This window comes from Calliphora vicina, chromosome 1 (assembly GCF_958450345.1).
Source record: "Calliphora vicina chromosome 1, idCalVici1.1, whole genome shotgun sequence".
Lineage (NCBI taxonomy): Eukaryota > Metazoa > Arthropoda > Insecta > Diptera > Calliphoridae > Calliphora > Calliphora vicina.
Genome location: NC_088780.1, coordinates 18970685 through 18983078, shown reverse-complemented (window position 1 = coordinate 18983078; position 12394 = coordinate 18970685). Strand labels below are relative to the sequence as shown.

At 26.3% G+C, this 12394-nt stretch overlaps 1 protein-coding gene across 7 annotated transcripts in view; it reads right to left on the bottom strand.

The window, feature by feature from the left end:
• Positions 1–12394, bottom strand: part of SNF4Agamma (SNF4/AMP-activated protein kinase gamma subunit) — a 279015-nt gene that overhangs the window by 54658 nt on the left and 211963 nt on the right. For 4 of the 7 annotated variants that reach the window (XM_065516510.1, XM_065498054.1, XM_065516351.1 and 1 more), the window contains one exon: positions 1382–1515. In XM_065516510.1, the coding sequence (XP_065372582.1) occupies positions 1382–1515 (134 nt within the window). Of the gene's footprint in view, positions 1–1381; positions 1516–1728; positions 2354–2441; positions 2645–6091; positions 7238–12394 lie in introns of all 7 variants that reach the window. The other 3 variants (XM_065498215.1, XM_065498290.1, XM_065498135.1) reach the window with 2 other exon arrangements.

Below are 12394 nucleotides of genomic sequence, written 5' to 3'. Positions count from 1 at the left end.
TGTCTGACATTGATGTGGGCGATATGTGGTTTCAACATCACTTTAAAATGATGGGAATATATTCATCAATGCTAGTAAAGGTTGTTTTTTAAGCTCGATAGAACTTACGAAAGGGTTAACTCTCAAACGATCTATCGCCCAGTATGACTGATCGTTTGACAATCACTTTTTTGACATGGATGATCAGTAACTCTAACAAATCTTCTTAAATAGATTGATGCTTGAACAACTCTACCAAATTATCCAAATTTACTTTGAAAATCAGTCATCGATCGCAAAATTGTGTTCAGCAATTAGGCTCAACAGTTTTTTTTGATTTATATGGAGGGAGATCAATTCACAACAGACTTTACAGACTCCATTTCATCTAGAAAAATTTACCTTTTGGTGCGGTTTACATGCTAATGGCATCATCGGACCTTATTTCTTCAAAAATGAAGCGTAAGCTCGCGTTTCAGTCAATGGTGATCGTTACCGCACCAAGATCAACCATTTTTGGTTTGGAAATATGGCTGACATTCATATGGGCGAGATGTGGTTTCAACATCACTTTAAAATGATGGGAATATATTCTTCAATGCTAGTAAAGGTTGTTTGTTTAAGCTCGATAGAACTTATGAAACGGTTAACTCTCAAACGATCTGTCGCTCAGTATGACAGATCGTTTGACAGTATCTTTTTTGACATGGATGATCAGTATACTCTAACAAATCTTCGTAAATAGATTGATGCCTGAACAACGCTACCAAATTATCCAAATTTACTTTGAAAATCAGTCATCGATCGCAAAATTTTGTTCAGCGATTAGAATCAACAGTTTCTTTTTTTTGCCTTATATGGAGTGAGATCAATTCACAACAGACTCCATTTCATCCAGAAAAATGCACATCATCGTACATTATTTCTTTGAAAATGAAACCGTAGCTCATGTTTCGGTTAATAGAGATCGTTACCGCACCATGATCAATGATTTTTTGTTTGAAAATATGTCTGACATTGATATGGGCGAGATGTGGTTTCAACAGGGTGGCCCTATGTGCCAAACGGCGAACGTAACCATCGATTTATTAAAATCAAAACTTGGCGAAAACTTGATTTCGAGAAATGGACCTGTCAATTGGCTTTCAAGGTCACGCAATTTGACCCCTCTCGATTAATTCCTTTGGGGTCACATGAAATCAATGGTTTATGCTTTTAAACCCATTAACAATTGACCCCTTGGAGTTAAACATTGTTCGTGTTATTCGTGGCCCAAATTGGACGTCATTCAATCATTTTCGTTTCATTCCACCTCATTCTGGTGCAATGATTTCATGTATTTTTTAAACCTGTCTCTTTTAAAACTTAAACATACAAAATAAAAAAGAAATTCAACACTTACCCCTCTTGAATCTCTAAATAATATTGCGGCATGATGTGGATCTAAGGTACCATCACCACGTAAGCCCCGACTGGCAGCACCAACTGAAGCACGTCGTTTTTCCAAATCAGCTGAAGCACGACGCATATGAGCACCTAAACACACGAGCAATAAGAAATAACAAGGAAATCAAAATTAAAACACTTGTCAAACACAGTTTTTCATTGCTTTGCAAAAAATTCCAAAAAATGAAGCTTAAAATAAATTGGGAAAAATTTCCAAAAAAATAAAAATAAATGATGTGCAAGTACCAAGAGTTTACTGAAACAACAACAATTATAGATAGATTAGTTAGAAAATCCCCTTACCCTTTGAATTACCTTCTTTTACAATCTTATCAAATATCTTATAGGTGGCACCACAATCCGCTAAAATACGATTGGGCCGATTGATCGTATTCACATCTAAACTTTTCGATCGCATGCGAAAATTCTCCTGCGGATCATTTTGCGGTGAAGTACAAACGCTGCTGGGTGTGTTGTCATGAGATTTACGCGGCCAAATGTGAACTTTCTTGCCAAAATGCTTAAGCATTTCCTGTATCGAATGATGATGATCCTTATCTTTGTGCTTGTGTTTATGCTCTTTGGGTGTGGAAGTTTTGCCGGCATCCTCATCTTCATTAATACTCAGCGATTTAACAAAACTATTGTTGTCGAAACGATAGCGTGGTATAACTGCACAGCCACTGTCTAGCGAATGTCGCATGGGACTGCTGGAAGAGTACTCGTCCAGGGAGGCTGGTGCGGCACCAACACGATGAAATATTGAATTAATGCTAGGGCGTTCCTGTCGTTGTGTCGAATGTCCTGAATAGGTGAAATACTGATGATCCTGTTTACTCTCATAGATGTCGTCTAGATCGTGTGGGAAGAACCCAGCCTGGGTGGGCGGTGAATTGTTGTATTCCTGAACATTAGGTTTGCGTAGACTCTGTTTTGGTTTATTTTTTTTTTTTGGTGTTAAAAGTAAAATAAATTATATATTTAGCTTAATTTGTTTTTTAGCTAATAAATCTTACACTATAAACGGCGGGACTGTGCGATCGTTCGAATACGCTGCGTTTCGAGGAGGGTGTACGCTTGAAACTGCTGCCATAGCTGTCATAGGAACTGCGTGCCCCATTGTGTGTGGGTGAATTGCGATAATGATTTGTTATGGATTTCTGGGTGTCCGGCACCGGTTGAGGACTGGAGGCATTAACCAAACTTTCGATTACCTTGTCTGAGAGAGAAATAATGTGTAATCCCCAGATTTGTTTAATGTAGCGAGTGTGTTTAAAGGAAGGACAGTTTTGCGATCATCTATGTAAATTATATTTCGAAATTGTTTTCTTCCTACTCCACAAAACTAGTGCGATCTTTAAACGAGATCTTAGGAGAATTAAAAAGATCTGAATAATTCCATTCCAATGAAAATGTTTTGATTCTGGACTACTCAGTATCCTTTTTTCAAAGTTTTTTTCGTGTTTTGTCTTCAATAAGTTTTCACTACTATTTTGTTAAATTTTGAATTTGTGGATTTAAATTTAAAAGTATTAAATTGAGCTGATTTCATTAAGATTATTACAAATAGTTTAAGGAACTTTCAATTTTTCGATGTTATTTTTTTTATAAATTGTTTTTTATTTTAATTTATTTAAAATTTAATTAAAGAGTTTTGTTTCCACAGATTTTCGATTTTGATAAAAATTTTGTAAAAATTTGAAATTTTTTTATGAAAAAATTTATTGTTAATTTTTCTTCAGGAGTTTAATTTGACAAATTAATTTTTTTTTTATTTTTTATAAAATTTCAAAAATTTTTTAAAATTTAATTTTTTTAAGATTTAAATTTCCTTAAACTATTTGTTAAGGAAATTTAAATTTTTCGAAGTTATTTTTTTATAAATTGTTTTTTATTTTAATTTATTTAACGATTTTTGTTTCTACGGATTTTCGAATTTGATAAAAATTTGAAATTTATTTTGAAATTTTTTTTAAAAATTATAATTTTTCTTTGGAGTATAATTTGAAAAATAAAATTATTTTAATTTTTAAAAAAATTTAAAATTTTTAAAAAAAATTCCAAATTTTTTTTTAAATTTATTTTTTTTAACAAAAGTTTAAGAAAAATTTAAATTTTTCGAAGTATTTTTTTTTATAAATTTTATGTAAAAATTAATTAAAGATTTTTGTTTCTAGAGATTTTCGATTTTGATAAAAATTTGAAATTTATTTTACATTTTTTTTTTAAAATTATAATTTTTTGTTAGTTAATGTTTCTTTGGGAGTTAATTTGACAAATTACATTTTTATTTTTTTTTAAATTTTAAAAAAATTTATATTTTTTTTTTAAATTTGTGAAACAAATTATTTTTTGTTTTTATCACATTTTTCGAAGTATTTTTTTTATAAATTTTATGTAAAAATTAATTAAAGATTTTTGTTTCTAGAGATTTTCGATTTTGATAAAAATTTTAAATTTATTTTAAACATTTTTTTTTTAAATTAGTTAATGTTTCTTTGGGAGTTAATTTGACAATTACATTTTTATTTTTTTTTAAATTTTAAAAAAATTTCAATTTTTTTTTTAAATTTGTGAAACAAATAATTTTTTGTTTATTTATCACTCGGAGGTTTATTTTGAAAAATTAAATTTGGATAAAATTTATTTATTTTTTTAAATTTGAAAAGATTCCAAAAATTTTTATAATTTGAAATAAATTTTTATTTTTTTAACAAATTTTTAGAAAATTATTATTTTATTATCTTTTTTGATAAATTTAATTTTTATTTTTAAATAATTCGAATTTTGAAAAAAAAAAATTTAGAAATTTTTTTCAAAAAAATTAGAAAGTTTTTTTCAAAAAAATTAGAAAGTTTTTCGATTTTGATAATTTTTAAAAAATCAAAATTTATTTGAAATTGTTTTTTGATTGTTTACTTTTCTTTGGGAGTTTAATTTGAAAAATTACATATTTATTCTATTTTTAATTTTTAAAAAATTTAAAATTTTTTTGTAAATTTGTGAAACAAATTATTTTTTGTTTGTTTATACTCGGAATTATTTTGAAAAATTAAATTTGGATAAAATTTATTTATTTTTGTTAAATTTGAAAAGATTCCAACTTTTTGTTTCCAAAACAGATCAAAATTTTTTAAAATTTGAAATAAATTTTTATTTTTTTAGAAAATTATTATTTTATTACTCCTTTTTGATAAATTTAATTTTTATTTTTTTCGTAATCATTAAATTCAACAATTTTTTTTTGAATTTTTTAAAAAAAAAATCGAAAATTTTTTTAACAAATTATTATTATTCTTCAGCTTATTATTTAAAATAAAATTTCTTTTTATAACATTTAAAAAATTTGATTTTTTTTTTAAATTTTTGTTTCTACAGATTTTCGATTTTGATAAATTTCTTTTTTAATTTTATAAAATTCAAAATTTATTTTTTGGAAAAAAATTTTCTTTTTTGTTTGTTTATTTTTCTTTGGGAGTTTAATTTGAAAAATTACATATTTATTCTTTTTTTTAATTTTTAAAAAATTTCAAAATTTTTTTAAAACTTTTTCAACAAATTATTTTTTGTTTGTTTATTATTTCTCGGAAATTTATTTTGAAAAATTAAATTTGGATAATAAATTGTTTTTAAATTTTAAAAGATTTCCACATTTTTTAAAAGTTGAAATTAATTTTTATTTTTTTTAACAAATTTGTAGATATTTTTATTATTCCTTGTAAGCATATTTTGATAAATCATTAAATTCAACAATTTTTTATAAATTTTTTAAACAAATCACAATAATACATACACAGAATAAAATAAACCAAAATTTTATAAAAAATCTAAAATTTTTTTAACAAATTATTATTTTTAGGCAGATTATTTTTTATTAAATGTTGTGTTTTTTAAAATCTTTTTTTAAAAAAATCGAATTTTTTTAAAAAAAATTTTAGATTTTTTTAAAAAAATAAAATTTTTTTTTAAATTCTTTGTATAATTGTGTATTATAAATACACGTTTAATAATTGTTGTTTAAATTTTTTTTTAATAAAATTTGATTAAATTTATCCAATTTTTCTTAAGACACTTTTGTAAATATAAAAATAATGAATAAATTTTAAAAATTTTGGTTATCTTTTCAAAAAATAAATAAAATCACCGAATTTTTCTTAAAGACAGACAGTTTTGTATATAATTATTTTTTTTTAAATAAATTTGAAACATTTTTCCTGATTTCTTTTAATAAATTAGTTTTTTTTCAGTTTTCCTCTATTTTGGTAATTTTTTATATAAATTTGTACACTATTCGCGAACTTATTATTAAAAATTTCCGCATTATTTACATTCTACATATAATTTTATATTTAATTTCCCATAAATTCTCGTTTTTTTTTTGTAATTTTAATTTTTCAAATAAATGTCCTTTATTTTTTCTATTAGACGGGATTTTATATATCAATTTCATTAATTTAATGAATTTTCTTAATTCGCAGCACTATTCGCGATCGTTTTAATATGTTCCCCATCATATGACAACTCTGCTGCTGCGTTGCCATAGGTTACAAAGCTTTAAATGAAGCGGTATTTCCCAGTAGAGGCACTTTTTTGTTAACCCGATTTTTTTTTTAAAATTTCCTTCCTTTAAACACATTTTTGTTATCATCCCTTCATTAAAACTTACCCTGAGACCAATTAGGTGATTTTGAATTTGTCGAGGAACTAGAGCTAGAACTTGAATCTATGCTACTTAAACGGCTGGTACCTCTTAGGGAGCCATATTCGGACGAGGAATTAAGACTGGCACTATCACGTACATAACTGCGGGCATATGATGATGAAGTATTATTATGATGATTGGAAGTGTCGGCTGCACCGGCACCAACACTACCGCCGTTTTGCCAACAGTCTGAGCTCAGCTGCTTTTCAATGGCATGCTGGCGATACAAATGTGTTATGCCATGCATAATGTATTATTTAATTATTTGTATTATTTTTAGTAAAAATTTAAAAAACTTTGTTTATATTTTTAGGTTTCTATATTTTATTTTACTTTATTTCACTCAATTTTTAGTTATTTTTTTTTTCATTTAGTTAAAATATTTTAAGACACTTTGTTTGTTTTTTGTTTAAATATATTTTAACTTTAAAGTCACATTGTTTTTGCTATTTATAAATAAATATATTTTTTTAATTTAATAAAAATTTCAATTTCTTTCAAGAAATATTTATTTGTGAAAGCTGTACAACAGCTGTGGCAATACTAAATGTTAGTGTTTATTGTTTTCAATATATTTGTTGTAAGAAAATGCTTTTTTTTCAAGCTTGTTTACGAAAAAAATAAAAGTACACTTACTCACTCTCCGAGTAAATATTAATGTATCCACTCTCTCTGTATTTCGTTGGGGTTCTTAAAAGGAGAGTTTAGTTTTTTGCTTTTTATTATGGTATTATTGTTTTTGGCATATAACTGCTAATTATTGTTTGTTTTCATTTGCTTGCCAACATTTGTTATTGTTTTAAAAACCTCTGCTTTATTTACATTTGTGGTTTATTGTTGTTGTTATTATCACTATATTATGCACATTTACATCTACTACATAATGTGGGTGGTTAAGTCTGAAAAGGAGGGGAGGTGGGGTATTGTTTGTTGTTTATTAATATTACACCACCATCATTCCACTACACAAACAAACATTCATAGCTAAAGAATATTGACAAACACCACCTTGGTTGTAGTAAATAGTATTAACTCAAAATAAATGCCTGTTGCAGCACTGCAATAATGTGCAATAAAACTTTTTTTTTTTGTCTACGACAGTTGAACGGCCTGTAAATAAGTCAAAGTTATTTTGTTATATTGTTGTGTGGTGCTCATGTTATATTTTTTTATTTTTGTTTGTTGCTATTATTGTGTTTATATTTTAGCATACATGTGTATAATAATTATTTATCAAATTTATATTTTTGCCGGTTGTTATTTATTTTTAAATTTATATCATTTTTATTTAATTTTTTTTTGTGTTTGTGTGTAATTTTTCTTAATTTTTAATTTTAGCATTGTGTCTAGTCTAGTAAAATGAAACGTCAATGCTAGAAAAAAACTATAGTTTGTTATTGTTTTTGTAGACAACAATAATAATTTTATCTAAGCGTAATGTGAATATCAATCAGCAAACAAATTTTTATGATAATAATAAAAAAAAGAATGATAGAAATTTAACAAATTACTTTAAATTAAGTCATCACATCATATTCTCAATTTCACTATCTCTCTCTCTCTTTTTATAAGTTTTTATTAATAAATATAAAAAAAAAACTTATACAGAACAGATGTATATTCAAGGCAGTACTATAGAAATTTTATATTTTATTTAGAAATCGATAACACCGGGTGACAAAACAATTGTTTTTCTGGGGGCTTAATTTTTAAGACAGAAGTTTTTAATAAATTATTTTTTTTAAACCATAATAAAATACATTTTTTTAGTATAACTGGAGAACGACTTGTTCGATTTATTTAAAATCTGAGTTTATTTTAGGAAACATGTTTAGTTATAAACTAAAAAGTCTCTTGAAAGCAATTTTAACCAGACAATAGTTTAATTTTAAACCATTGAAAGTGATTTCCATCATTAATTCTTTCAAATTTTGTTTAAAAAAATAATTTAACTCATTTTGCTGCGTATTCCTAAACTAGACTTTAAATTTTCTAGAAATAGAAACCTTATAATATGCCAAATTACTGTTGCCAAACTGTTTAAGTCACCTTTCATTTAAGCTAAGCTGCCAATACCCAAAAAAAAATACATGGCAACCCGATGCTTTGTTTACATTTATCTTGAATATTGCCACATTGTAAAGAGCAAATGGCGTTACCAACCATTTTAAATCACATAAACGAGTTAATTTTAGGAAAAAATTTTAATTATGAACTAAAACAGCCTCTGGAAACAAACTTTAATCACTATATGCTTATGTTTAAAACTCTAATGAGAATTGAACCTTAATATTTTAACATTCATTAAACACAATTTGTTTAATGTAAATTTTTTATTGTAATTTTTTTCTTTGTATTCCTAAATCAGACATTTAATTTTAATTTCCCAAGAAATCTAGACTCTTGATATGAAATAAATAAATTACTTTTAAAGTCACTTTCTATTTAAGCTGAGCTGTCACTATACAAACAAATATGGCAACACGAAGCTTTGTTTACATTTTGTCGGATTGGTTTTTTTTCGTGAAAAGTAGCCAGCCACATTGTTAATAGAAAATGGCGTTACCAACCCTTTTAAATCGCAAAACGAGGTTATTTCATTAAACATGTTTAATAATGAACTAAAAAAGCTTCTCAAAACAAAGTTTAAACAAACAGTGTTTATTTCCAAACAATAAAACATGAATAGAATCCTAAGTACTTAATATTTAAACAAAAAATTGTTTAATGCAAATATTCCAAAATCAAATTTTTATTTTTATTTCAAAAGAATTCAATAATCAAATTTTAACCCAAAAATCTTTAATTTCTTTAACACAAATAACTTGAAAATATTAGCTATTTATAGTAATACAAATATAAATAGTCTATTTTCGGCCTCATATTATGGATTTAACTAATTTTAAATCAAATTATATTTTATAACATTAAGGCTTTTTCTAAACAAATAAAACTTTAAGCCACAAAAATAAATTAAATCGAAAGCAAAGAAAATTTACATACAGATTACAAAATAAGCTGGGGAAAAGAACATGAAAATTTATAATAACAATCGTTAAGTAAACACTTGCGTCATGCGATTTTTGGCTTTCAAAGCCACAAAAAGAAAACCCTCAAAAAAACTACGAGTTCAACGAATGTATAAACTCGTTTCTAACGAATACTTTTACTTTCGTTTAGAGTACTACAAACCCCTGAAAAAAATTACCCCCAAAAACAACATTCATTCATGGAGCATTTGTAAAGATTTTCAGTATACATACAAAATATTACTACAACTCACTCACTTACTAGAAAAACAAATTTTTTTGTGTAGCCTACATTTAGGGCGTACAAAATAAAATGTGTATGTATAAAGCATGTGCATAGGGGCACGTGTTGTCTAGATTTTGGATTTTCTTTTGCTCTAATATAAAGTATTTTTCATTACTATTCTTTTGGGCAACCCCCAACTGACCTTCTCAACCTTCCCCTTATCAGCAAAATTAATGTCTAATAAGTAGAGTACAAGTTATGCTAGAAAAAAAAATAAATTACAAATCTCATAAAAAATTAATGCTTCTCCATTTAATTAACAACAAAAGATGTATAGAAATAGAAAATAAAGGACAATTTTTTTTTGTACATAACATGCATTAATTATGAGTGAAATATTATGCTCTAGGGATCAGCTGAAATAAATAAAGAAAACTCTTGTGGCCAACTAAATAAATTGCTGTCAAATGTCTTATAAAATGTTAAATAAAGCCCTAGAGAAAGGTTTTATGGCGAATTATTACGATAATATTCAGCTTAAGGATTTACTTAAATGGTTTTGAGGAGTCTTAACATAAGCTCGATATAGGAATTTAATTAAATTACTTAAATTAAGCCGGAGATTTAAAGCAAAATAGTTGAACAACAAACAACTGATATTTAAAGCAAATTTACAGGAAAATTCTATAATTGCGATAAATTTCAGTCTCGTTATTTAGAGTTTTAGCTATTTGTAAAACAATGTCCATATTAACCATCGCTTTACCAATACCCACCCGGGTGACCACATCGTTTTTATTGGTTTAATATTTTTTTTAATTTTGTTTCGGTTTAAATGAAATTTGTACTCACTGAACAAATTCACTGAGTTCTATAGAATTTAATAGAAACATTTTAAACTTTTAATAAGGTTTTTTCAATTGTTTAAAATTTCGTTCGTCGCATATATTTATAGAAGTGTAGTGTCACCCGGGTGGGTATTGGTAAACCATGAACATAAAAAACCTTTGGTAAAGCGAAGGTTAATAACATTCCCACAATACGGCAACTTTGTTTACATAAAATCAAAACAAAACACAATTGGTAACTCTGCTGCAGTGTTGTCATAACGGCAGTATTACAAAATGCAGCTGTGTTTTTTTCTCTCGCCAGAACTCTCTCTTTAGAAGCTAGACTCTCTATTAAAGATGAAGAAATACCCTGCATTTTATTTTATAATTTACAAAATGTGGAATTTTAACAGAAAATAGTGAGAAGTATTAGCAAATTTCAAATTAAAACTGAAATGTTTATTTATTGTGACAATTATTAGTTAGAAAAAAGCTGCACATTTTATTTATTATTTAATTTGTTAATTTCCCAAGAGTAAATAACTGAAAAATACCTTTGACACCAATAAAAGTAAGCTAATTGTAATTTATTCAAAAACATTTTGATTAAATAAGTCAAGTGAACTTAATTAAACGAAAACATTAATCGATCCTTTATTATCTTCACAAATATTACTGTATAAATTATTAATAATCCAAAGAATCAACAAATTTACAAACTAAAGTGGATAAACATTAATTACACAACACCAAACGGTTGTAATTTCTCCCACCCTCTTGGAAATGTTTACTACAAATTAGTAGTTGTCAAAAAATGTTTATTCATAAATCCTGGGACTAAATTGTCGCATTCGTGATAGAATAAGCTATCGTATCGAAAAATGATTTCGATATCGAAATTATGATAAATTGTACTGAATTTCTTACTTGATATTGAACGCCATAATCTCAAATAAGAAAATTACGATCCATTTTACTCAATATCGAATGCGGTAACTTGTCACCTGCTTAAAATTACAATAGGAGATGGTAAAATTTTAGGAGATTTTATGTTATTTAGACAAGAAGAAGACACATAATACTAAAAAGCCACTGTCTAACTGGAGCTACCACAATTCACTGCAAAAATATGACAACCTGGCTCTTTGTTTACATTTTGATCTAATGTCTTGGTTCCTAAAAATATGGCCATATTGTCAAAAGAAGAAGGCAGTTTTCTTTGCCTGGGATTTAGGGCATTTACAATTCGTTTTTTATTTCAAAATAAATCTGTTAAGTGTTGACTACAAACAGCACTTGTTGTATATAGTAAGAAGAAGAAAAAATAAAAACTCTCATATTTATATTGTTGTTGTACCCCTCTCAAGGCTTTTATCAGTCATGTTGTTTGCCTTGTTGAACTGTTTTTTTGTTGTGTAGTATTATTATTATTTTTATTTAATTTATATTTAATTTTATTTCACTTAATTGTGTGTTTTTTTTTCAATGTGTTGAGTGAGTACTTACGTACAGAGTAGATAATTTAGCGATTTTTTTTAAATTTTTAATAAAACGCCTTAGTATTAAATAAAATAGCTTAAAAATAATGTTTAAAGTCTCGTTTTTGTTAAATAAATTGAATTCAGTTAGTTTTAAAGCTTTTTAGCGAGTTTGCTGATGCTTGCTTGTTTTGTGGCGGTTACAAAGAGTTGGCAGCACTGCTTATGTATAACAAATGTAACAAACAGTGCTACCACATGGTTGTGAAAGTAAATTTGCGATTTTAAAGGCTTCTTGAAGAATAATTCATCTAAAAAGGGATAAGACTTTGTTTTAAGCTAAATATAAGATATTTTCTTTAATATGAATGAATTTTAATGACCTTTTAAGCAATAAATCGTGTAAAAAGGGACAAGAATTTGTTTTAAGCAAATTTTAAGATATTTTCTTTAAAATAAACAAAATTCAACTAAAATTAAATAGAAAACTCTTTGGAAAATCTATAATTAAGTTGAAATTGTCATTTTAAGTGTTGGAAAATATAAAATTTATGGAATATTTTAGTTCACTGGAAAATTCGGGATTGGGAACCTCTGCTTTTTTTATATTACAATTGTTTGTTGTCGCATTTAATGAAGTTAAAAAGTATTATTCTAGCGATAAAGTACTAAAAATAATATTAATTTCTATTATAAAGAATCTG